The sequence below is a fragment of the Dryobates pubescens genome, chromosome 34 (genome assembly GCF_014839835.1).
Source record: "Dryobates pubescens isolate bDryPub1 chromosome 34, bDryPub1.pri, whole genome shotgun sequence".
Taxonomy (NCBI): domain Eukaryota; kingdom Metazoa; phylum Chordata; class Aves; order Piciformes; family Picidae; genus Dryobates; species Dryobates pubescens.
Genome location: NC_071645.1, coordinates 4,624,219 through 4,649,981, shown reverse-complemented (window position 1 = coordinate 4,649,981; position 25,763 = coordinate 4,624,219). Strand labels below are relative to the sequence as shown.

The 25,763-nt window shown below is 51.0% G+C and overlaps 1 protein-coding gene across 5 annotated transcripts in view; it reads left to right on the top strand.

Annotated features, from left to right (window-relative positions):
• The window catches only part of APLP2 (amyloid beta precursor like protein 2), a 65,628-nt gene extending 55,283 nt beyond the window's left edge, over positions 1 to 10,345 (top strand). For 2 of the 5 annotated variants that reach the window (XM_054176214.1, XM_009906469.2), the window contains 6 exons: positions 302 to 472; positions 1,900 to 1,935; positions 5,247 to 5,329; positions 6,480 to 6,554; positions 7,244 to 7,399; positions 9,937 to 10,345. In XM_054176214.1, coding sequence (XP_054032189.1) covers positions 302 to 472; positions 1,900 to 1,935; positions 5,247 to 5,329; positions 6,480 to 6,554; positions 7,244 to 7,399; positions 9,937 to 10,038 — 623 coding nt within the window. In that variant the 3' untranslated portion in view covers positions 10,039 to 10,345. The remainder of the gene's footprint in view (positions 1 to 301; positions 473 to 1,899; positions 1,936 to 5,246; positions 5,330 to 6,479; positions 6,555 to 7,243; positions 7,400 to 9,936) is intronic. The other 3 variants (XM_054176211.1, XM_054176213.1, XM_054176212.1) reach the window with 3 other exon arrangements.
• The last annotated feature ends 15,418 nt before the right edge of the window (positions 10,346 to 25,763 follow it).

Sequence of the window (25,763 nt, the reverse complement as noted above, 5' to 3'; positions counted from 1 at the left end):
CAAAGGGAGATGAAAAAATCCATTCAAATAAGCAGATGCTTTATAGTTTGGAGTTGAAGCTCATCTTGCCAAAGCCTCGTGCCACATCAAGCCCCTTGGCCCTTGTTTGTCTGCATTTTCTAGCCAACACCTTTCCTGAGAACTCCAGATGAGACTTCAGAGCATGCAAGATGAAATAACCTGGCAGCCCTGAGCAGTCTTCTCCTGCAGCCTTGCCTCAGCGAGGTTCAAACCATCTGCCCCTTTCTGCTCCTGCCAGGTTTCGTGCCGGGGCTGTAATCTTTCCTCTGATTCCTTTCAGATGAGCTGCTGCAGGAGCAGCGTGCAGACATGGATCAGTTCACCTCCTCTGTGTCTGAATCCCAGGTGGATGTCAGGGTGAGCTCTGAGGAGAGCGAAGAGATTCCCCTGGAGGGAAAACCTTTCCGTCCGTTCCAGGTGAAAACCTTCCCAGCCTTGCCTGAGAAAGAAGGTAGGTTGGGACTGCAGGCTGGGCTCCCTGGGGTACAGAATGAGGCAGAGAAAGCTCCATCCCTGTGGGGGATGTGAGCAGGCACCCCAGCAGTGTCATAGAATCACAGGATGGTAGGGGTTGCACCTCTGGAGCTCATCCGCTCCAACCCCACGGCCAAAGCAGGATCACCCAGGGCAGGTCACACAGGAACACATCCAGGCAGGTTTGAAAAGTCTCCAGAGAAGGAGACCTCTCTGGGCAGCCTGCTCCAGGGTTCCAACCTCCTCACAGCAAGGAATGTTTTCCTCATGTTGAGGTGGAACTTCCTGGGTTCCAGTTTGTATCCACTGCCCCTTGTCCTGTCGCTACTGACAAGAGCCTGGCCCCTTCTTGCCCCCTACCCTTCAGATGCTTGTAAGCATTCACAAGCTCCCCTCTCAGCCTTCTCTTCTCCAGGCTCAACAGCCCCAGGTCTCTCAGCCTTTCCTCCTCACACAGATGTTGCAGTCCCTTCAGCATCCTCACAGCTTCTGTTGGACACTCCTGTAAATCCCTGTCCCTCTTGACCTGGGGACCCCATAGCTGGACACAAAACCCTCCAGAGTGTCCACTGGGAAGAGGCAGAGCTGCCAGTAATTTGCACTGAGCTTCTGACCTGATTTTTCCAGTTCTTCTCTGCAAAATTCTCTTTCTTTTTTGAAGGCTGTGTTAAATTTTCTCTCTGTGGCCTGACCTTGTAACTGGGGGGGCTCCAGCCTCCCCTTTTTCCACCCAGGAATTTGGGGGGGGGTCCAGCCTCCCCTTTTTCCACCCAGGAATTTGGGGGGGGGGGGTCCAGCCTCCCCTTTTTCCACCCAGGAATTTGGGGGGGGGGTGTTCAGCCTCCCCTTTTTCCACTCAGGAATTTGGGGGGGTCCAGCCTCCCCTTTAACCAAGTTTCCAGCCTTCTACCACATAATTTTCATCCCCTGTTAATCAAATAATTTTCAGCCCCCTTTCCCACCAACTTTCCAGCCCTCAACCAACCAATTTTCAACCCCTTTCCCACCAGATTTCCAGCCCTCAACCAACCAACTTTCAACCCCTTTTTAACCACATAGACTCTCTGCTGCCATGTTAAGTTTGTGTGTCCTGACCTGCTGAAGGGGCTGCAGGAATTCTCTCTTGTTTCTTGTACAAACCTATTCTTTATCTGTGTATTTCCTCCCCCCCCCCCCCCTCCTCCCTTTGTCTCTTTGGGTGCTGACAGCTGGTGTGTGCGTGTGTATTTATTTTAAACATGCCTGGAGCAGAGTCCTGGGCTTAAAGAAAGCTGTAGCCTAAAAGCTTTTCCCAGAGTGTGAGTCAGAAATCATGCACAAGCCTTTATTTTATTTTTTTTCCTCTCCCTTTCTCTCTTAATCTCCTTTCTCTGCTATTTTTGTTTTTGTTTTCCCTCCTGCTAGATCCTCAGCCGGATTTGTACCACCCAATGAAAAAAGGTTGGTTCTAAGCTGCTCCCTCACAGTGCTTTCAGTCACTCTCCTCCCTCCTCAGTGTGTTTGGTAGCTTCATTATAGTTTCATACTCACCTTTCTTGTCATTTCCCTGCTCTCATCTAGATCAGTAACTCCTGATTTTGCTTGTTTAGGTCTAGTGTTAAAGAAATGAGCTAGTCTGAGCCATCCCTCTGTGTGTGTGTCCCTCCCTCATGGGCTCAGCAAGTGTCTCAGAGCTTGTGGAACAGCCTCTTTGCCCTCAAGAAATGAGGCTGCCCGTGGCCATGCAGTACTTTGCATCTCTCCCTGTGTGTGACTCAGGTTGGACACTTCTCAGAGTCAGGCCACAGCTGTGACTGGGGTCTGACTCTTCTCACAGCCAGTCCTTGCAGTGCTGACGGTCAGTAGTCCAGAGGTGCTTCAGCTTGCTGTGGATTCTGCCCTCACCACCCAGTGGCAGAACCAAACTGGGAAGAAGAGTCTTGTTTCCAGCTAAATGTCCTCACACACATTCCTGGAGTGCAGCTGGTCTGGGACAGGCTCGGGGGAGCCCTCAGTGGTGGTGTGGGGGCTCGGGGGAGCCCTCGTTGTGCTTGTGGTCTCCTCAGCATCACCTTCTCACCCCCAGCATCTCTAAGCACTAGCAAAGCCCTGTGTGATCATCCATTTCTCCTCCAGCTTGTTATTGATTCTGCAGTAGCTCAGTGCCTGGCTGGAAAGGGGCTTCCTGGGCTTTAGGAGTGAGATAGAAATGCTGGCATTAAATTTAAATCCTCTGTAGTGATTCAGTCTCAGGTTGTTGTAGTTTGAGTTGGGTGCCCCCCTGGTGCATTCACTTCCTGTGTCCAGAAGTCCAGCCCAGAGGGATGGACACAGGAAATTGTGTATTTCCTACCATAATTCTTTGCACCACTATAAGATCCAGTGCGGAGTCTGGCACTTCCTCTTTCCTTCCCTCTCCGAGACTTGGTAACTGGGGGAGAGATCTCCCGGCCATGGGCCTGATTAGGCCCAAGGCCACAGGGGGATGGGCAGTCTCAGGCCTGGCCAGCTGAGACTAGCCCAGCAGAGGGAGGGGGAAGAAGGAGCCCTGGGGGTTTTGCATGCACCCTCAGGTGGGGATGGGATCTATCTTTGTCACTGCGCTTTGGGTTTTCTGTAACATTCACTGCTTTCTATTTAAACTTTCATCACTTTTGCAATCCGTTTGCCTGAGTCGTTATTTCTGCCTGTGGTGGGGAGGGGACCTGCCCCAACCCATTACACAGGTAAAGATCAGGCCTGGCTGCTCTGCTACCACAGATCTCTTCCCAGGTAGAGAGGGAAGGTCCCGTTTCAAATTCTCCTTCAGAGTTCTGCGTGTGGGGAGCAAACCCAACATTTGAACCTGCCTTTGGTGCCAAGGACATGGTGCAGAATCTCAAAGGAGAGCAAAAGGATTTTGCTAATAACCATGTAGTTTGAGCACAAATGGCTTTGGACCAGGCCAGCTAGCTTGAAACTATTCTCATTATCAACATTTCTCTACAAGTGTAAGTCACCTTCCCCCCTCCTGTGGAGCAGAGTGCAGCTAATTTGCTGTTACTGCTCTGGAGAGAATTGGGACAGCCTTTAGTTGGGTTTTTTTTGGAGGGGGGAGAAGGGTGGATGAGAACTGCTTTGATTCATCAGGGTGATGAATCTCAGCTAGTTCTCCCCCCTTGGGTAAATGGAAGAGTTTCTGCTGGCTTGGGAGAGGATTAAATCCTCCATTTGCCACTTTTCTCCCTTCCCTCTTCATTTCACAAGGACTGCTAGAGAGTTTTGGGGGTTTTTTGGTGACTTTGGCATTTTTCCCCTGGGAGGAAGATAACCTAAACTGTGCCTTTGAGCTGTGTGGATGCAGATCTGTTACTTGGTGACAAACAGCAAAGCTCAGTGCAGCAGCTGAACTCCCAGCCCTGGAGGCAAAGCTAAGGCTGTTGGAGAGCTGCTTGTGGCTTGGTCTCTCCAGCACAGCCCCACCACTGACTTGCACAGTAATGTGACCTGCTCCGACAGCCATGAGGAGGCAGGCTGGCAGCCTTGGCTGTGCTTGGAATCTGGTTGCTGCCTCCAAAGAGCCATGCAGGAGAAGGGGCTGCATTACCACCTGAGATGCTTCTTTTGGAGGCAGTTGGAGTGCAGTGTTCAGCTTCTTTCAGGCAGTAAAAGCTTGTCACGTTCGAAACTTGCCTTGGAGCCAGCTAGCCTTTCCTTGCATCTCATCAAAGCACAGCCTGCCAATTTCAGTTGACATCATGTCTTGGGCAACCTGCAGGCTCAGCAGCTGGTGGAGAGGTGTGTGCAGTCCCTGCAACGTGTTAAGTGCTGTAGTAACACTTCCCCCACCCTGTGCTTCTCCCCGGAGAGACCCTGCTCTGGGGCAGGGAGACCACGGTGTGAGTTTCCGTGTTAGGGAAGCATAGGTGTGGTGAAGGGAAGGACCTTCTGTTGTCCCTTCTGATGGCAAACTGGCACTGTCCTAACGTGCTGTGTTGTGTCAGCTCTGAGTATCCTGCTGCAGACTCCTGGTATTGATCCAATCTATTTATAAATGCTTCGGATCAGAACGGTTTGCACAGAGCAGCCACCTTCTGTTAGTTGATATTCTTCTCTTGAGGCTATGCTGATTTTAGCCTAGAAGTGGGAGTCCTGGTACAAAGGCTGGTGTCACTCTTTGCTCCTCCCTTGCCCTGGGATTCATTGGTTCTGGGCTTGTGCCAGACATGGGACAAGCTCATTACAGAGCGGCAGCGCTGGGGTCACCTTGAGGTTCTGATTCCCGAGGCGCTGGCTGCTGGGCAGGGCTGGCAAAGAATGGGTGATGCTGACAGGCTGGGTGACAGCCTGCCCTCAGTGCTGGCTCTCAGCAGAGAGGAGATGTGTGCTTCCCTCACAGGGGTCACACTGAGGTGCTGCTGACCCCGGGTGACACTTGCAGAGGAGAGCTGCATGCTCACAGTTTGCCTTTCGTGTCACCTCCTGCCCTCTAACAGCATCACTTAACACTTGGATTTTGTGGGTTCAGGCTGCAGGCCTGGTTGTGGCGAGTCTTGTCCACTCCTCTCATTGCCACCTCATTTCCCCTCATTAACAGAACCTCCCCCAGTCACTTGTCACTGTAGCATAGCTTCTGAGCTCCCCTTCTGACAACACAGCATGAGGACAGATTACTCACCAGCGGGCCACGCGTTCCACACCGGCCATGGCAGCTGTGCCGAGAGTAGGGAACCCTTCCTGCACAGCCCCCAGCTCTCACTGATGGCCTCTGCCTTGCTTTTTCTTGGGTGCAGGTTCTGGCATGACCGAGCTGGATGGGCTGATTGGTGCTGAAGAGAAAGTGATCAACAGCAAGAACAAAGTGGATGAAAATGTGGTGAGCCTTCCCCCTTTGTTTTGGGCAGCAGAGCCTGTGGTGGACGCTAATTAACAGCGGTGGCTTATTTCCATGGCTCCTTCCTGCCTGCAGAATGTCAGTGTGTTCATTCTCCATATGGTGTGGGGGAGTCAGTTTTCTGACTGTTGTAGGCTCTTAATGCTGATTAGCATCAGAAGGGTGGGAGGGTGAGGGAAGGAGAGATCTAGAGCTCTGGCAGGCGGGGCTGGAGGACTGGCTGGCTTGCTAACTGCTCTGCCAAGCAGAGCCCCTGGCTGAAGTAGAGGGATAAGTACACCTGATGTGTTCCATCTGTCTTCCACCTATTTTTGATGGCAACAAAGACCTCACCACCACCTGAAGCTGGCCAACCCAGCAGGTCATAGCTCTGTCTAAAGTGTGAAGTTGATCAGGCTACAGTGGCAGCCACCTGGCCTCTGGTCCCTGGGCTTGAAGTTGATTTGGAAGAGTTTTCTTTCAGAGCCATGGAGGCTGAGGGGAGACCTCATTGCTCTCTACAGCTGCCTCAAAGGAGACTGGAGTGAGGTGGGGTTGGTCTCTTCTCCCTACTATCAGGTGATAGGAGAAGAAATGGCCTGAAATTGTGCCAGGGGAGGCTTAGGCTGGAGATTAGGAACAATGTCTTTGCTGCAAGAGTGATCAGGCTTTGGAACAGGCTGCCCAGGGAGGTGGTGGAGTCCCCATCCAAGGAGGTGTTCAAGAAATGTGTGGCCATGGTGCTTTGGAACATGGTTTAATGGTCATGGTGGTGTTGGGGTGGTGGTTGGACTTGATGGTCTTAGAGGTCTTTTCCAACTAAAACAGTTCTGTGACCTGACAGAAATGCTGTGTCCAATGCTAGGACCTAGTGTTTTCATTTGAGTCTATAGCTGGAGGTAGCCTGGACATGCAAATGGTTGCAGCCTCAGCTGAGGTGGCTTTAAAAGCTGGAGAGCATCCCAGGCTGCTGAGGGCAGAGGGACGGTTGCTGCTTCGGAGCCTTTGCTGATGTTCCTTGGAGATCTCTTCACAGAATGTATCTGGTTGGAAGAGACCCCAAAGGTCATCCAGTCCAGCCCTCTTGCTTGCCTTCATCTCCCTTGTGCTTTGTGTGGCTCCTTCCATGAACTGTTTTGGTGGCTGCTTGCAGGTGATTGATGAAACCCTTGACGTGAAGGAGATGATTTTCAACGCGGAGCGTGTCGGGGGCCTGGTGGACGAGCCGGTACGTGTGGGGCTGCTCAGTCCTGACCACTCCTACAGCTGCATTCCCTGGGCTGAGGAATTTGGGCTTTGGTGCCTCAGCTCTGCTTTGGGAGGTCCAGCAGAGGCTAACAAAGTAGAGCCTTTCTGCACGAAGCTGTCAACATGCAGTAGGTGCCGGCTTGACTCTGGGGGTAGGTGGTGGAGCTGGAGAAAGGTCTGGAGAACAGGGCTGGTGAGGAGCAGCTGAGGGAGCTGGGGGGTTGAGCCTGGAGCAAAGGAGACCTCCTGGCACTCTGCAACTCTCCAAAAGGAGGTTGGAGTGAGGTGGGATTGGTCTCTCCTCCCTAATAACAAGTGGTAGGACAAGAGGAAATGGCCTCAAGCTGTGCCAGGGGAGGTTTAGGTTGGACATGAGGGACAATTTCTTCCCTGAAAGGGTTATTAAGCCTTTCCCAGGGAAGTGGTTAAGTCCCCATCCCTGGGGGGCTTCAAAAGCCATCTAGATGGGATGCTGAGGGATATGGTTTAGCAGCAGGCTTGGTTAATGGTTGAACTTGATGATCATAGAGGTTCTTGCCAGCCTGAATGATTTTGTGCCTTGATACCACAGGCTGTTGAAGACCTTCTTGGTGGCCACCTTTTAGGTTCTCATTTAGCAGGGCACCTCCTGCTCCTCCTCTACCTTCTCTGTTGTTTTCTTCCCTCCAGGATAATGACAACTCCCTCCGGGATGACTTCAGCTTCAGCAGCAGTGCCCTGATTGGTCTGTTGGTGATTGCTGTTGCCATAGCTACTGTCATAGTCATCAGCTTGGTGATGCTGAGGAAGAGGCAGTATGGGACCATCAGCCATGGAATTGTGGAGGTGAGAAACAACAACTCCTGCTCCACAGCCCATGATGGAAATAGGCAGCCTGGAATCACGTGGGGTGTGTGGGGGGCGAGGATGGCAGGAGCTGCCAAAGCCATCAGCAGCTCTGCTCCTACCTAGATGGGGCTTAACACTGTAGATGCTGACATCTTGTACTGGTAGGACAAGAGGGAATGGATTGAAGCATGAGGAGGGCTGGAGATTAGGAAGAAATTCTTTGCAGTGAGGGTGGGGAGACACTGGCACCGGTTGCCTGGGGAGGTTGTAGATGCCCTGGAGGTTGGATGAGGCCTTGAGCAGCCTGGGCTTGGTGGGAAGTGTCCCTGCCCATGCAGGGGGGTTGGAACTAGATGATCTTTAAGGTCCCTTCCAACCCAACCCCATTCTATGGATCTTCATTCCTGTATCAATACCACTCAGGTGTCAGGCACCAGTGTGCCATGCTGGGACCTGTCACACCACATGTGTATTTGCTCAGCACAAGGAATTCAATTAGGCTTCCCTGTCTGGCTCAGGGTAGGATTTAGCAGCAAATGAGCTTTTCAGGAGATATCTTTAGCCAAGGAGTAAGTCACCCAATCCATAGTAATTTGTCCTCCCAGCTAATGGCTCAGCTATTAAGGCAGCACGAAGGGCTGATGGCTGAGGAGCAGCTTCTCCTTCCTTCTGCTCCCCTCATGCATGTTTCCAGCTTAATGGAGCCTGGAGAAAGCTGCTTTTCCTCTTTGCCCAGCCAGTGTGTGACATTATGATGACCTCCTCAGTGAGAGAAGCAGAGCCCAGATTTGTAACCTGAGCAAACTTCTTGAAGGTTTGTAGAGAACATTCTTAAAGCCTGGGATCCTGGGCTGCCTGCTCTGGGTGACCCTGCGCCTCACGAGGTGCCTTCCAACCCCAGCCCTGCTACAGCTCTGGGAAAGAGGGCAAGGGCAGGCAGCAGGTGATAGAACTCAAACTATGTTAAGCAAATTATTTCTGTGGTTTACCTTTCCCCCTCAGTCCTGCTTGCCACAGTGTTTATCCAGCATTTGTCTGTTGGCTCTTGTTACTGTGAAATAAACCTGGCCAGCAGGTCGAGGGAGGTTCTCCTCCACCTCACCTCAGCCCCACTGAGGCTACACCTGGAGTATTATGTTCAGTTCTGGGCTCCCCAGTGCAAGAGGGACAGGGAACTGCTAGAGAGTGTCCAGTGAAGGGCCAGAAGGATGCTGAGGGGCCTGGAGCACCTCACTTACAAGGAGAGGCTGAGAGCCCTGGAGTTGTTGAGCCTGGAGAAGAACAGCCTGAGAGCAAGAGCTGAAGGATGGTAGGGCAAGAGGATGGGGCTGAGCCCCTGTACTCAGCGCTGCTTAGGCCACACCTTCAGTCCTGTGTCCAGTTCTGGGCCACTCAGTTTATGAAAGATATTGAGTTGCTGGAAGGTGTCCAGAGAAGGGCAACAGAGCTGGGGAGGGGTCTGGAGCACAGCCCTGTGAGGAGAGGCCGAGGGAGCTGGGGTTGCTTAGCCTGCAGAAGAGGAGGCTCAGGGGAGACCTTCTTGCTCTCTCCAACTCCTTGAAGGGAGGTTGTAGCCAGGTGGGGGTTGGTCTCTTCTCCCAGGCAACCAGCACCAGAACAAGAGGACACAGTCTCCAGCTATGCCAGGGGAAGTTTAGGCTGGATGTTAGGAAGAAGTTCTTCCCAGAAAGAGTAACTGGCCATTGGAATGTGCTGTCCAGGGGGGTGGTGGAGTCCCCATCCCTGGAGGTATTTAGGAAGAGACTGGATGAGGCACTTGGTGCCATGGTTTAGTTGATTAGATGGTGTTGGGTGATAGTTTGGACTCGATGATCTCAAAGGTCTCTTCCAACCTGGTTAATCCTATTCCTATTCCATTCTACCCAGTGACAGGACAAGGGGCAATGGGCACAAACTGTAACCCAGGAGGTTCTACTGTACAGGAGGAGAAACTTACATAGAATACATAGAATACATAGAATACATAGAATAAACCAGGTTGGAAGAGACCTTCAAGATCATCGCGTCCAACCCATCAACCAATCCAACACTGCCCAAACAACTAACCCACAGCACCAAGTACCCCATCAAGTCTTCTCCTAAAAACCTCCAGTGATGGCGACTCCACCACCTCCCCAGGCAGCCCATTCCAATGTGCAATCACTCTTTCTGTATAGAACTTTTTTCTAACATCCAGCCTGAACCTCCCCTGGCGCAGCCTGAGACTGTGTCCTCTTGATCTGGTACTGCTTGCCTGGGAGAAGAGACCAACATCCGTCTGTCTACAACCTCCCTTCAGGTAGTTAGAATACATAGAATACATAGAATACATAGAATGAGGGTGCTGAGCCCTGGAGCTGGCTGCCCAGAGAGGTTGTGGAGTCTCCTTCTCTGGAGAGCTTTCAAACCTGCCTAGCCATTGTGATGCTGGACAAGCTGCTGTGGGTGACCCTGCTTTAAGAGGGGGTTTGGCTTGGGTCCATTGTGTGATTTTGGTGCAGTGGCTCCTTTGAGCAGCCTTGCTCTCTCCACAGGTTGACCCCATGCTCACCCCAGAGGAGCGGCATCTGAGCAAGATGCAGAACCACGGCTACGAGAACCCCACTTACAAATACCTGGAGCAGATGCAGATCTAAAAGAGCTGAAGATACAACAGCCCTGAGTGGGAGAGAGGAGCCAGGGCAGGAGGGCCAAAGGGGTCCAGCATTTTGGATCAACTACTGACCAACAGTTGCTTCAAGAGGACTTCATCTTCCATTCAGAACTCCTGGATCATTGAGACTATAATTATTACTACTGTAGAGTTGCAATTTCCATTCTTTTAAAATGGGTGAAGAAATGCTAATATAAGGATATGATGAAATATAAACCTCCTTACATGGGGAAAAAAACCAAACCCCACAAAACAAAAAGGATTTATTGCAGATGTTTGAGATGTAGGTTTGGGTGTTTGTTGTTTTTTTTTTTCTTTGTTGGTTTTTATTTTTTCCTTCCTTTTGTTTATTTTGCCCTTTCTTAAGGATCTGGAAGAAGGCAAAAACCAAACCAGTTCTGTTGTACTGTTGTCTTGATGCAAGCTCTATATATATATATATAAATATATATAACATGGGAGATGTTGATTTTTATTTCCACCTGTATATTGAGGGTCATTTGTACCAGCCCAGCCTTGGGAGGCAAAAAAAAACAAGGTGACAGTTGTGGCTCTTCAGTCATTTTTGGCTTTTATATATAAAGCAGGTTTGGGGTTTTTCCCCCCACACCCCCCCCCGCATTTATTTTGTTTTTGCTTTCTTTTTGTTGTTTTTGTTTTGTCTTCAAGTGAATTTCACTGGGAGTTGCAAAGAGATTAATTTAGGGATAGGAGCTACGACAGCATAAGGAAGCAGTTGGGAATGGTAACTAACAAACCCTTGGGATGAGAGGAAAAACAAACACACACACACAAAAAAAAGAGAGAAAAATAGAAAAAGAGATGAAAAATAGAGCAAAAGAATCCACCCCATCCTCATATGCCAGTGGTGTGCACCCTGCTGCTTAGCAGTGTGGGCTCTAGGAATCAAGACTCCCTGGAGGCAAGGAGTTAAAAGGCTTCTAGCATCTCTGTTTTATAGTTCTTCCTAGTGGAATGTTAGGACATGGTTTGTGCATCCTGGGGGGGCTGCACAGTCCCCTGCCACACGCAGTTCTGCTCTAGGGTTGGAAGTTCCTGGTCTGGAATTCGAATCTTCCGTTGCTGAAGCAGTTTCCTTCAGCCCTCACCTGGCATTACCAGCCCCCTCCTTGCTACTGCTTTCTAACCTTCCCCAGCTCTCCTGCCTCGCCATCCTGGTAAGTAGTGAAGGGATGCAGGGCTTGGCGCCTCAGCGTCCCTCGGGCTGAGGTTTTGGCCCTTTGGGTGTTTGCCCAGCAATGACAAATCACTGCAATAATCAGGACCTTGGGAGCTGACCGAGGTGGAGTTGGCTTGAAGCAGGGAGGGAAGGTGGGGACGAGCTGAGGAGGAGATGCTGCCTGCTTGAAGGGGAACGGGATGCGTAGGCCCCCTCCCAAAAAGAAGAGAACAAAAGGGGTGTTGTTCACTCACCATCATGTCTTTGTAATGCTTGTATAGTTGGTGTTAATGCTCACAGCTGTTTTAAATCTGGAGGTTCTGGTAACCTGTGGTGTATTTTTTCTATTATTTCCCCCCCCACCCTGTGACTTTATTTTAATTTTGCTTTGTTTTGAGGTTTGTTTTTCTTTCTCCCTCCCCCTCCCTTCCGTGTCTCTTCCCACTATGCACAGATTTACCTGCAAACTCCTTAGTGTGGTCTGTGGGGAATGTACAAAGTTTAAACACATCAATAAACACTTTAACTTCCAGATTGTTTCTTCTCTTTATTCACCAGCTCCCTGAAGTTTCTCTCTCCTGCCATCACGGCCAAGGCTGCCGAGACCTTGCCCCACTTTCTTGTCTGTCAGAGAGAAGGAACACTCACAGATTGCATTGGGTTGGAAGGGACCCTCGAAGGTCATCTTGGCCAGTCCTCTGCACTCAGCAGGGACACCTCCTGCTAGAGCAGGCTGCCCAGGGATACAGCAAGTCTGATCCTGCATGGCTCTAGGGACCCTGAATGTCTCCACATCCCTGGGCAGCCTGCTCAGTGTTTCACCACTCTCACTGTGCAGAACTTCCTCTTGATGTCCAACCTAAATCTGCCCTGTTCCAGTCTCAAACCACTGCCCCTCATCCTACCACCACAGGCCCCTCTAAAACATTCCCTCCCCAGTCTTTCTGTAGGTTCCCTTCAGATACTGAAATGCTGCTCTGTGGTCTCCCTGGAGTCTTCTCTTCTCCAGGCTGAACAGCTCCAATTCTCCCAGCCTGGTTTTGAGTGTGCCTAACCACGCCTGAAGTTTTTTGTAGTGCTTCCAGATCCTGCTGACCTTTGTGGAGAGAAGGAGGCAAGATCCTAACCCAAGGCTGGGACTTCTGGATGGCATCACACCAGTTAGACCCTGGAGCACAGGTCAGTTAGAGCTGTGCTAGTGGTTGCCACCTGGCTGTTTGCAGAAGATGCTGGGAATGGTTCTGTGGTGGTTAAAAACACCAGAGCTGCTCCTGGAGTCAAGGCAGCCATTGGCACAGCTCCTGAGAGCGAGCGGAGCCAAAGCTCTCTGCAGTAGCAAGCTGTTCCTGCTGCTCTGCTCTCCACCTGCACTTCCTCACGGCCGGTAGGAACAGATCCAGGAGGTGGGAAAGCAGATTTGGGCAGCACAGGCATTGTGCTGGCTTTGTGCTCAGCTGTACTGCCTGCAAGCCTTAGGAACAGTGGTGGATGGAACAAAGGGCTGCAGTAAATCTTGGAGGGCACAGGAAGAGGGAGACCTCAAGATGTAGTTTCCTTGATTGCTGCTTGTTGTGAATAACCAGGTCTGAAATACCTTGAGGGGAGACCTTGCTCCCTACAACTGCCTGAAAGGAGTTGGGAGCCAGGTGGGCTTGGTCTCTTCTCCCTCGTAACCAGTGAGAGGCTGAGAAGAAATGGTCTCAGCTTGCATCAGGTGAGGTGTAAGTCGTATGTCAAAAGAAACTACTGAAAAGGATTCAGTGGAACAGGCTGCCCAGGGAAGTGGTTGAATCCTCAGCCCTAGAGGTGTTTCAGAGGCAGAAATGTGGTGCTGAGAGACATAGCTCAGCCCTAGCCTTGCTGGAGTTGGAGAATGGTTGGGCTGGATGATCTTCAAGGTGTTTTCTAACCAGAGGCATTGTATGGAGACATAAGAGCCTGGGACAGTATCTGGCTAACATTTATTGTCGCCTCCCAAAGTTTTTGTTCTACAAAGGGAAATCACTTGGCTGTTTGCTTTAACTTTCTCATCCAGAACACCTAAAACTTAACAGCCTGTAAAGCTGGCAGCTGTCTCTGCTCCTGGATGTCATCCCTCTTCTTTTTTCCTCCTTTGAAGTGTGACCTCAAACGCAAATCTCTCTCATGTCTCAGTGCAATGACCCAGCAGCCACTGCCGTTTGAACGCTGGTCTAGGAGGCCAAGAGCCAGAATTAATCTTCCTTTGCATTCATCTGAGCAGCTCCCAGTAGGTCTGAGTGCAGAAGTGGAGAAGGAGGCAGGAGGAAACATGAAGGCTTAGCGGTTTTGAATAGGAAACAATGGTGTGTCCTGTTTCTCCTTAAACACAGCCTCCTTGGTTCCACTGGAACCTCCATCTCCTGCTTAAATTATTCAGGCTCTGCAGGGAGGAACAGATGCTGTCCTAGAAACTGCCTTCTGTTGGCTTGTCACAACTACTTGGGAAAGGGGTTGGATGTTTTTTTCCCCCCTTCTTTTTTTTTTTTGGCTCTAAATGTAATTCAAATGAGCAAATCTCCAGGCCACAGCTGTTTCTTGGACTCTGGCAACCCTCAGGTAGGGTGACCTGAAAGAGAAACAAATTACAGAGCCTGGAGGGTTGGATCCCAGAATTGAATTTGAGTATTGGATTTATTCATTATTTTTTTGCCCCCCGCCCCCAGTGAATTCCATTAGTCCTACAAAATAAATACACCAGCCTGGAATCAAAGTCTATTAGTTACATGCTTGGGCCCAGGGCTGCCAAGCACTTGGGATCAATTCTTTATGATGGCTTTTGACTGCAGCTCCTGAAATGTAATGGTTGGGAGTGCTGGCTTCAGGATCAGTGCTAAAACATCTGCCAGCTGTTGCTAGTACCAGCCCTGTGATATCTGAGCTGAGAGGCCACAGGGCCGTTGAGGAAACATCAGGCACTGGAACAGGTTGCCCAGGGAGGTGGTGAAGTCCCCATCCCTGGAGGTGTTCAAAAAATGCTCAGACATTTAGGTTTAGTGGGCATGGTGGTGTTGGCACTTGATGGTCCTAGAGGTCTTTTCCAGCCTTAATGATTCCTCTTGTGCAAAGAGTCTGTTGCAGACCAAGGTGGCTGGAGCCCAGATTTAATTGTTAATTGAAGTGTGGATGTGGCACTTTGGGACATGGTTTAACAGCCATGGTGGTGTTGGGTTGAAGGTTGGGCTTGATGGCTCATAGATTCCTGGAATGGTTTGGGGTGGAAGGGTCCTAGTCCCAACCCTCCTGCCATGGTCAGGGATACTTCCCACTGGACCAGGTTGGTCAAGGCCTCATCCAAGCTGCCCTTGAACACCTCCAGGGAAGGGGCATCCACAACCTGCCTGGGCAACCTGTTCCAGTGTCTCCTCACTCTCACTGGACAGAATTTCTTCCTGATCTCCAGTTTAAATCTGCCCTCCCCAAGCTTCAATCTATTCTCTCTTGTCACAGAGTTGTAGTCAACAGCTCAATGTCCAAATGGAGACCAGTGCCAAGGAGTCTTTTCCAACAGGAACAATTCTATGATCAGTTCACCATGGTAAGAGACTTAAAATTAGCTGGCCTAAGGCATGGTGGAGTACTTGGTTGCCAAAAGACTTGCAGAGAGTCATGGGGAGCTGCCAAAGTGGTTCAGAACTCTCAAATCCTCTGTGTCAAAAGGAGCTGGGTTAAGGAAAAACGACGTTTGAGAGGGCTGTTGGTAATGGTGCCTCTGGGCAGAGGGGGAAGAGCTGGGTCCTTTGTCTCCTTTCTTGCTGTAAAGCTGTTTGTTAATCTCTCTTCTCCAAGGGTGCAGTGAGGTAAGGTAGTGGAAAGCGTTCCCTGCACAATGTGAGGTGGGTGGAAGGTGGGTGGATTTATTCCACCACCCTCTCTTGTCTTTCATGTGGAAAACAACCCTCAGATGCTTGTGCAGCTTGTTTTCTGCATGCAGCCCTGGCTGAGAGAACAGATTGAAGGTGCTTGTGAGGAGAGGAGCTCAAAGACATGGTGATGTGGTGCCTTCCCCTGTGCTGCTGCTGCCAGAAGTAACCTTAATGTGGAGGAGCACAGAAAACCTCATTCTTAGACCTGTTTTAAGCCTGAGTGTTTCTAAGAGCAAGGTTAAGATTTAACCTTGATGTAAGGGCAGATTTAGACTGCAGATGAGGAAGAAAGTCTTTCCAGTGATGATGGTGAGACACTGGAACAGGTTGCCCAGGGAGGTTGTGGATGCCCCTTCCCTGGAGGTGTTCAAGGGCAGCTTGGATGAGGCCTTGAGCAACCTGGGCTAGTGGGAAGTGTCCCTACCCACAGCAGGGGGTTTGGAACTGGATGATCTTTAAGGTCCCTTCCAACCCAAACCATTCTATGGATCTATGACAGTGTCCAAGTCCAGTTGGTGTCATGACCCAGGAATTTCTTTGTGCAGGCAAGCAGAGGAGTGAAGAGTGCAGCAGGGAAAGCAAGGGCAAGCAGAGCTAAGTGCTGGTGTGAAGCAGTCTGGAAGTGTGAAAATCTCAGTCAAGCCTTTGAAACACAAAGGGCTGCTGGAAGCAGCATTGATCTCTGCAGCTATAGAGGCAGTGGGAGCATCCTGTCTGTGCTGACCCCATGTCCCCCCTGCCAGGGGCTTCTGCTGAGCACACACAGAGTGCCAGCTCCAGCTCTGCAGCAGCTTCTCAGCCCCTGATAAAAAGCTGTTTGTGCTCTTAGGTCTCGCTGGGACCATGTGCAGGTCACCTGCCTGCCATCCTTAGTAACAGCACAGGATGAAAGCCTTGGGGAGCTGGCAGGCAGCAGCCTTGAAATCTGTTTCTCCACTGCAGGAGTTGTTAGGGCTTCCTGCCCGGGGAGGTGTTTGAATCGCTATCCCTGGAAGTGCTTGAAAGTCACTGAGAGGTGGTGCTGAGGGACATGGCTTACCCCCAGCCTTGGCAGAGTTAGGGAATGGTGGGACTTGAGGATCTTACAGGTCTTTTTCCAACCAAAATGACACCATGATTTTGTGTTCCTTCTCCTCACAGGAAGCAGGATGTTGACACTGCACCAGCACAAGAAGTTGTTCCCAGGTTCACATCTTGCTGAGAGAATGTTGCTTTCCTTGATGGCCTCAGATGAGTCCCTGCCCTTGGTGCTAGGCCTGTTTTGGTGCTGTCCAGTGGTAGGCCAGTGAACAGTGGATACAGGGGGGAGCACAGGAACTTCCACCTCAACAGGAGGAGAGAAACTTCTTTGCTCAGAGGGTGCTGGAGCCCTGGACCTCCCCAGAGATGTTTTGAGTCTCCTTCTCTGAAGACTTTCAAAACCTGTCTGGATGTGTTGCTGTGTGACCTGCTCTTGGTTTGGCAGCTGGGTTGGATTGTGATCTCTGCAGGGCTCTTCTAATCTTTACCATTCTGTGATTGTGGCTGCAGCTCCTGTCTCCAGGGTCCTTCTGGCTCCTTGCACAGCAGATACAAACATAAAGTAAATTTTATCTAATGTTTAGGCATCATTGTCAGGACTTTGCTTCTCCAGAGCCTGGTTGGATTGTGCTGGGTAGAAGCAGCCAGGTGTGAGGACAGGTGCTGGTGGTGATGTGAGCATGAGATCCCTGGATGAAATGAGCTCCCACCAGTGCGAAGAAATGCAGCTCAAGCCATTATTAATACTGTGTCAGGAACTTTCAGAGCTGTGAAGAGCTGTGATGATGGAAGTGCAGCAGCTCCCTCTCCCTCCCCTCCCTGGGGCTGCTGCTGGCCTGGTTTGATGGGTGAGCGTGGCAGGGAGATGGGTTTCTGTGCCAATATCAGGTAAGTGATTAGCTTGGGGAGGATTTGCAGTACGCTTGTGATAAGTCTCTGCTACTGCCTGACCTGCCCACGCTGTGCCGCTACTGCTGCTCCTCTCAGCTATTCCATCACCTGGGGAGCACTCGCTGAGACTGCAAAAGGAAGGAGCGGGAGAAGGGGGAAAATGTGTGAGTGAAGGGTGGGAAGAGACCACAAAGTGCAGCAAAAGAGCACAAAGGGAGAGTGCAAAGAGCGGGAGAAGGGTAGGGAATCGTGTGAAAAGGGAGAGCGTGCAAACCACACTGGGCCCAGAGAGTGCGAATACCGATAAAACCGGTCAGAGCCACGAAAACCGCTGGATAGCGCCACACCCGCTAAAGCCACAAAGATGGTGAAACCCCCAAATACCGCTAAACCCGCCAATACCGCCCAATCTGCTGAAACACACGAATACTGCTAAAACCCGCTAAACCCGCCAATACCGCTAAAAACCCGCTAAACCCGCCAATACCGCCCAATCTGCTGCAACACGCGAATAACACTAAAACCCGCTAAACCCCCGAATACCGCTAAACCCCGCGAATGCCGCTAAAAACCCGCTAACACCCGCGAATACCGCTAACACCCGCTAAAACCGCTAACACCCGCTAAACCCGCGAATACCGCTAACACCCGCGAATACCGCTAACACCCGCGAATACCGCGAATACCGCTAACACCCGCGAATACCGCTAACACCCGCTAAAACCGCTAACACCCGCTAAACCCGCGAATACCGCTAACACCCGCGAATACCGCTAACACCCGCGAATACCGCGAATACCGCTAACACCCGCGAATACCGCTAACACCCGCTAACACCCGCGAATACCGCTAACACCCGCGAATACCGCTAACACCGCTAACACCCGCGAATACCGCGAATACCGCTAACACCCGCGAATACCGCGAATACCGCTAACACCCGCGAATACCGCTAACACCCGCGAATACCGCTAACACCCGCGAATACCGCGAATACCGCTAACACCCGCGAATACCGCTAACACCCGCGAATACCGCTAACACCCGCGAATACCGCGAATACCGCTAACACCCGCGAATACCGCTAACACCCGCGAATACCGCGAATACCGCTAACACCCGCGAATACCGCTAACACCCGCTAACACCCGCGAATACCGCTAACACCCGCGAATACCGCTAACACCGCTAACACCCGCGAATACCGCGAATACCGCTAACACCCGCGAATACCGCGAATACCGCTAACACCCGCGAATACCGCTAACACCCGCGAATACCGCTAACACCCGCGAATACCGCTAACACCCGCGAATACCGCTAACACCCGCGAATACCGCTAACACCCGCGAATACCGCAAATACCGCTAACAACCGCGAATACCGCTAACACCCGCTAACACCGCTAACACCCGCGAATACCGCTAACACCGCTAACACCCGCGAATACCGCGAATACCGCTAACACCCGCGAATACCGCTAACACCCGCGAATACCGCTAACACCCGCGAATACCGCTAACACCCGCGAATACCGCTAAAAACCCGCTAAACCCGCGAATACCGCTAACACCCGCGAATACCGCTAACACCCGCGAATACCGCTAAAAACCCGCTAAACCCGCGAATACCGCTAACACCCGCGAATACCGCTAACACCCGCGAATACCGCTAAAAACCCGCTAAACCCGCGAATACCGCTACCACCCGCTAACACCGCTAACACCCGCGAATACCGCGAATACCGCGAATACCGCTAACACCCGCGAATACCGCTAACACCCGCGAATACCGCTAAAAACCCGCTAAACCCGCGAATACCGCTAACACCTGCTAAACCCGCGAATACCGCTAACACCCGCGAATACCGCTAACACCCCGCTAACACCCGCGAATACCGCTAACACCCGCGAATACCGCTAACACCCGCGAATACCGCTAACACCCGCGAATACCGCTAACACCCGCGAATACCGCTAACACCCGCGAATACCGCTAACACCCCGCTAACACCTGCGAATACCGCTAACACCCGCGAATACCGCTAAAAACCCGCTAAACCCGCGAATACCGCTAACACCTGCTAAACCCGCGAATACCGCTAACACCCGCGAATACCGCTAACACCCCGCTAACACCCGCGAATACCGCTAACACCCGCGAATACCGCTAACACCCGCGAATACCGCTAAAAACCCGCGAATACCGCTAAAAACCCGCAAATACCGCTAAAATCCCGCGAAACCTGCGAATACCGCTAACACCCGCGAATACTGCTAAAAACCCGCTAAACCCGCGCGTACCGCTAATCCCGTGAATACCGCTAAAAACCCGCTAACACCCGCGCATACCGCTAACACCTGCGCATACCGCTAAAAACCCGCTAAACCCGCGAGTACCGCTAACACCCGCAAAACCCCACGAATACCGCTAACACCCGCGAATAGCTCTAAACCCGTTAAACCTGCAAATACCGCTTAAAACCCGCTAAACCCTGCAACACCCGCGAATACCGCTAAAAACCCGCTAAGACCCGCGAATACCGCTAAGACCCGCGAATACCGCTAAGACCCGCGAATACCGCTAAGACCCGCACAACCCGCAAGTACCGCGAAACCCCAGCTCAAATACCACACAACGTGTGAACAGCGCACCCCTGCTAAACCTGGAAATAGAGAGTGCAAATCCCACAACGAGAGAGCGCAAAACCAGCATGAAACATGAAAAATGTGAATAGAGAGGGTGAAAAACCACCACTAGTGCAAGAAACCCTAAATCCTGTGAATCAAGAGCGCAAAAACTCTCAAACACCTGAAGACCAAGACCAGAGAGACTGAATACCGCAAGTAGAGAGTGCAAAAAACCATGAACACTGCACCAAGCGTGAAGAGAAAGCATAAAAACCTGCGACGAGACCGTGCCCGAACAGTGCAAAACTGCACCCATTCACTGAAAGCAGCAATTAGAGAGCACAAAACCAGAGTGCAAACCCGCACATACCCCACAGAGAGCACAGAAACTGAAGGGAGCCCAAAAGCAGCAAGAAAACTGTGAATAGAGAGCGAGAATTCACAGAGGGCAGGGAGAGCTTGAAAACTGCCAACGGAGAGCATCACAACAGCGTGACTGCTCCTGCTGTAAAGATATCAGGGAGAAGATACCACTCCCTAACCCCTGCTCCCCCCTCCCTGCTTCTTGGGCAAGATTCACTCCCCTGCCTGCTCTTTGAGGAAATTCAAGTCTTTGCTACCTTTCAAAACATTAACTGATGTGAAGAAGCCTGAAAAATAAAACATGAGGATTTTTCTCTTACCTCTGGTCTGTGGTGTTTGATGCTTCATGCTGAAAAAGTGAAGGGTGCCTGCTCCTGCAGCCCCACACTGTGATCTGCCATGCTCCTGAAGGTCACCCTGCAGAACAAGGAGGGAGACAGGGCACACCACAACTAAGAGCAAAAACACAAAGCACATGTGGTAGGTTGAGAGAGGGCTTAGCTCTCCCTCCTCCACAGAGTAAGAAACCACAGCTAACTCAGTCGGAGCTTGATCCACAATACAGCTAAGTATCGGAGAGCTCCACCCAAATGTTGCTGCAAGGGCACAAGTGTGAAATAGTCCATGTCTGGCTCCAGTTCTGAGTAACTGGACTCAGCTGATTTGCTCCAATCTTGAGTCACCAACAAAATTCAGCCCAGAAAAGAAACAACAGAAACCACCATAGAGCCATCCCCAGAGAGAGGGTGGAGAGACACTGAAACAGGTCACCCAGGGAGATTGCAGATGCCCCCTCCCTGGAGGTGTTCAAGGCCAGCTTGGAAGAAGCCTTGAGCAACCTTGCCTGGTGGGAGGTGTCCCTGCCCTAGCAGGGGGTTAGAAGTGGATGATCTTTAAGGTCCCTTCCAATCCAAACCATTCTGTGAGAAGAGCCAGACCCTTGCTTTGCCTGCAGCTCAGTAGTTCTCCACTATTGCAAGTACTCACGTAGCAATGAGCCCCTCGCTGAAGGTGCTGCATGAGGAGTGTCACCTTTGGTGTGTCTGCTGAATAGTCAGGTCCACAACCCCCTCACCACAGGAGAAGACAAAGACCTTGAAGCCTGTGGAGCAGATTATGCCATTAGAACAGAAAGACTATGAAGTGACACCCTGGACCCTTCATAGATTCATGGACGGGTTTGGGGTTGGAAGGGACCTTAGAGATCATCTACTCCAACCTCTAAGATTATTTAGTTCCATTCCCCTCCCCTGGCCAGGGACACCTTCCACTAGAGCAGCTTGCATGACCCCATCCTGGCCTTGAAAACCTTCACACAGTAGGGTTTGGCATCCCCAGCTAAACAGAGCTGCACAGAAATGTTCTTGTATGTACAGTGCAGGGGAAAAGGATGGAATTCTGTGCTCAGGTGGGGCAAGGATTTCCCCTTTGGACTTTACTGATCTCATAGAATAATACACTGAGCTTTTTGTGCCCCCAAACCTGAGAGGAAAAGGCAGTAGTGTGCTACAGACTGCTGCTTGTCATTTAAATCACAGCAGTTGAGAGGGAAGAAATGCATTAAGATTAAAAATGGATCTACTTTTTAAGTTCTGGAGGAGAAAAGTGACCTAGAATTGTCCTCTGAATGACAGTTGCATTGTTTGGAAACTAAAGTCACTAATTAAGCTGAAACAGTGGATTTTAGTGGAGCTTAAAGTGCCTGTTCCAGCTCCTCTTTAAGCCATGAATCTCCAGCCACTCTCTCAGCAATAACAATAAAGTTTTGCATGCAGCTGCCATGGGCCAAGAGCTACAAAGTGCTTCTGCTCTTCTAGCAGCACCTTGCCCTATGGCCTCAAGAAGCTTCTCCTTCCTCCAGCTGCAGCAAGGAGATACCTTAAATTACACCTTGCCTTCACCAAAAGCTTCCAGGGCCTTTTCCTCCAGGCTAAGAGCTTGTTCCCAACATGTGCCAGCAGTAGAGGACTTGTGGAGAGGGGACAATGTCCATCTCTCCCTTTCAGTGACCTTCTCACAGCCTTTAACCCCACTCTGACTTAAATCTGGGAGCTCAAAAGGTTCTCTATTCTTTCCAAACACCTCAGCATTCACATGCTCAATCAATTCCTTAGCTGAATTATGCAGGAGAGAATATTTAATCTTAAACCCACCATTTCCAGTGTTTCTGCATGCTGATAGACAGGAAGCAGAGATAAACAGCAGGGGAGTGGTACCTTAGCTCCTGGCTCCTGCAGGCCCAGTCAGTTAAAGGTCGATATCTTGCTGATGCGTGGGGCAGTGCAGAGATGGAGCTTCACTTCGTGGTCAAGGTGCTCCAGGAGCAGATCAGGATCCACTGAAAAGCAAAACCATCACTGGAGGGGTGCCTCTGCATCACTGCTGTCCAACAGCACAGCCAGAGCTTCGTGCAGAGAGCCAGCAGCACAGGAGCTTGACAAAGACTCCCATGTTCTACCCCAAACCAGAACAGCATCAGCATCAGATGAGTCTGTATCTAGGAATGAGGTTCCTGGTAGTTAAACCCACCCAAACACACATCAGAACCCACCACTGAGAGGTGGGATCATAGAATAGAAGCAATAAGGTGGGAAAAGACTTCAAAGATCATCAAGTCCAACAGCTCTGCACTCTCACCCTACTTCAGGGTCACCCATGCCTGTCCCTAGCATGGGTTTAGGTGGTTCAGGCTTTCCTGATCAATACCACACTGCCTAGTCAATGAGTTGTGTCACCTTCCTGATTGCATGGAAGTCCTTTGGGTTAAAGGATTGTTACAGAAGACATCAGTCCCCCACCCTAGGAACTGCTCCACAAATGGAGTTGCAGCCACAACAATCTCATTTTTCTCCATCCACTCTATTAGCCCAACAACCCTCAGTCCCAACTCAACCGTGGGGCACTAGGGGACAGGTAATTTGTGTGACCCAAGAATCCCTGATGTGCTCCTTCCAGGCTCAGAGCAAAATCCCTCTAAGCTTGTTAGCCAAGCTGATCAGAATTTGCTCTGATTTGCATTTATGCAAGGAAAAGACTAAATCCTCAGAGAGAGAGAGAGGGGGATTCAGCATTACCCAGACAACAGCAAGGCAAGGAAAAAAGCAGGACAAATAAGCCCCTAGCACAGAAGGTTGACACTTCTGCACCAAGCTCCCCATTAATGGCAGCCAGTCCAAGCTGTATCAGGGGAAGTTTAGGCTCAAGGTGAGGAGAAAATTCTTCCCAGAGAGAGTAGTTAGCCATTGGAATGTGCTGCCCAGGGAGGTGGTGGAGTCACCATCCCTGGAGGTGTCCAAGAGGGGATTGGAGGTGGCACTTGGTGCCATGGTTTAGTAGTCATGAGGTGTTGGGTGACAGGTTGGACTTGATGATCTTTGAGGTCTTTTCCAACCTTATTGATTCCCTGACTCCATAACAAGCTGGCCAAATGACCCTGCTTCAGGTCCCAGAGCACATCACCTCCACCTCTGAAGCTTCACTCCAGTGCAGGAGGATCCACATCACCACCAGTGAAAGGCAACCCTCCCCACCAGATGCTGGAGATGCTCCTGAATGCTTTATGACCCCAAATCACAGCCCTTTGCATGTGGGACCCCAGAATCTCCCTGCTATCAGGTGGCAGAGAGGAAATGGCCTGAAATTGTGCCAGGGGAGGGTTAGGTTGGAGGCTAGGAAAAAATTCTTTAGGAATGGTCAAGGCTTGGAACAGAGTGCCCAGGGAGGTGGAGTCACCATCCCTGGAGGTATTCAAGAAACATGTGGCCATGGCACTTTGGAACATGGTTTAGTGGCCAGGGTGGTGGTGGGTTGTTGTCTGGACTTGATGATCTTAGAGATCTTCTCCTACCAAAATAATTGCATGGAAATGCTGCACTCACCTTGGCTGCTTTGCTCCTCAAGGTCCTTTTCCTGACAGCCACCAGCAGCATGAAGCACCAGCCTCCTCCCAGCCCTGCTCCAGAAGGAAATACAATAAGACAGGCAGGGCTCACTCTTCCAAGGGTCTCCCATGGGGCTGGGGGTTGCTGTCCCCTTGAGCCAGGGAGGATTCTTCTTTCCTCCCAACACTTACTTCAGTTTGTGGAGCCATTCAGCCCAGCAGTGACCTGTTTGGAGTAAGCTGCTTTTGGAGGAGCACAGCAGAGGTGTTACAAGATAATAACAAGGCTGTTTGTGCTCCCCTGGTCACCCAACCCTTCATCAAGGGCATGGCACAAGCCTTTTAATGCTGATGATGAACCTTCTCTTCTTCCACTAATCCTGATGATGAACCTTTTCTTCCACTAATCTTCTTTCATGATGCCTTCTTGCCTTTTAACTCTGGGGTTGGTCTGGGTGGCAGGAAGCATCTCCCCCATGCTCTCCTGCTGCAAACCAAAGGGCTCAAGGGGAAAAAAAACCCAACCAAACCAAACCATCAACATCAAGTGTAAAGCAGACCCCCACAAAGGAAAGGTTTCATCTGGAAGTGACCAGCTCCAGGAAGGGAACAAAGCTGTTGGAGCAAATCTCCAGGGGAGCTCACCAGGAGCTTCCATGTGCCCAATCTGCACTACCTGAAGTGATCCTCTCACCTCAAGGGTCTCTCTCCATGGTGAGCCCTGCCCAGCGACCATCTCATCTCCTAGGCACACCAAGCCTCACCCTCACTCATCCTCTCACCTTCTGCTCAAAAGAAGGTAGGAGAACACCTAGGTGCCAGTGCTAGCACAGCTTCCTTCATCCTGGCCACCCACCCCCTTCTCCATGTAGAATAGAATAGAGTTAACCAGGTTGGGAAAGACCTTTGAGATTGAGTCCAACCTATCACCCAACACCATCTGATCAACTAAACCATGGCACCAAGCACCCCATCCAGTCTCTTCCTAAACACCTCCAGTGATGGGGACTCCACCACCTCCCTGGGCAGCACATCCCAATGGCCAATCTCTCTTTCTATGAAGAATAATTTCTTCTTCATCTCCAGCCTAAACCTCCCCAGGCATAGCTTGAGACTGTGTCCTCTTGTTCTGGAGCTGGTTTCCTGGGAGAAAAGACCAACCCCCACCTGGCTACAACCTCCCTTCAGGTAGTTGTAGTGAGCAAAAAGGTCACCCTGAGTCTCCTCCAGGCTAAGCAACCCCAGCTCCTTCAGCCTCTCCTCACAGGGCTGTGCTCCAAACCCCTGCCCAGCCTCATTGCCCTTCTCTGGACAAGTGTATCAATGTCCTTCCTAACCTGGGGAGCCCAGAACTGGCCACAGGACTCAAGGAGTGGCCTAACCAGTGCTGAGTACAGGGCAGATTGACCCCCCTGCTCCTGATGCATGCCAGGATGCCATTGGCCCTGTTGGCCACCTGGGTAGATGTGGCCGTGCAAAACCACACACAGCCACATCCCTCTGATGTTTCATGCACTGCCCACACCAGTGTGCAGCCACCCATCACCTTCACCATACCTTTAACCTCAAGGCACCATATTCAAGAGCCCAAGGAGGTGGTTTGTTAGAGGACTTTATTGGTCATCTCCTGTACTGGGTGCACATCAAGCTTTGTACAAAACCCCCTCCACGAACACCAGAGCGAACGGCAGCCACCAGGAGCTTTCAGCACTGGTTTGGTTCCCTTCTCCAGCAGCAGGAGGGGAAACCACGTGAAAAAAAGGCCAGATAGGCCACACTAGTTGGGCTCCATGAGCAAACCAGTCCCACAGTTCACAGCCTCAGCTGTAGCATCGCTTCTGCCACGCTCTGCTTCCCGCA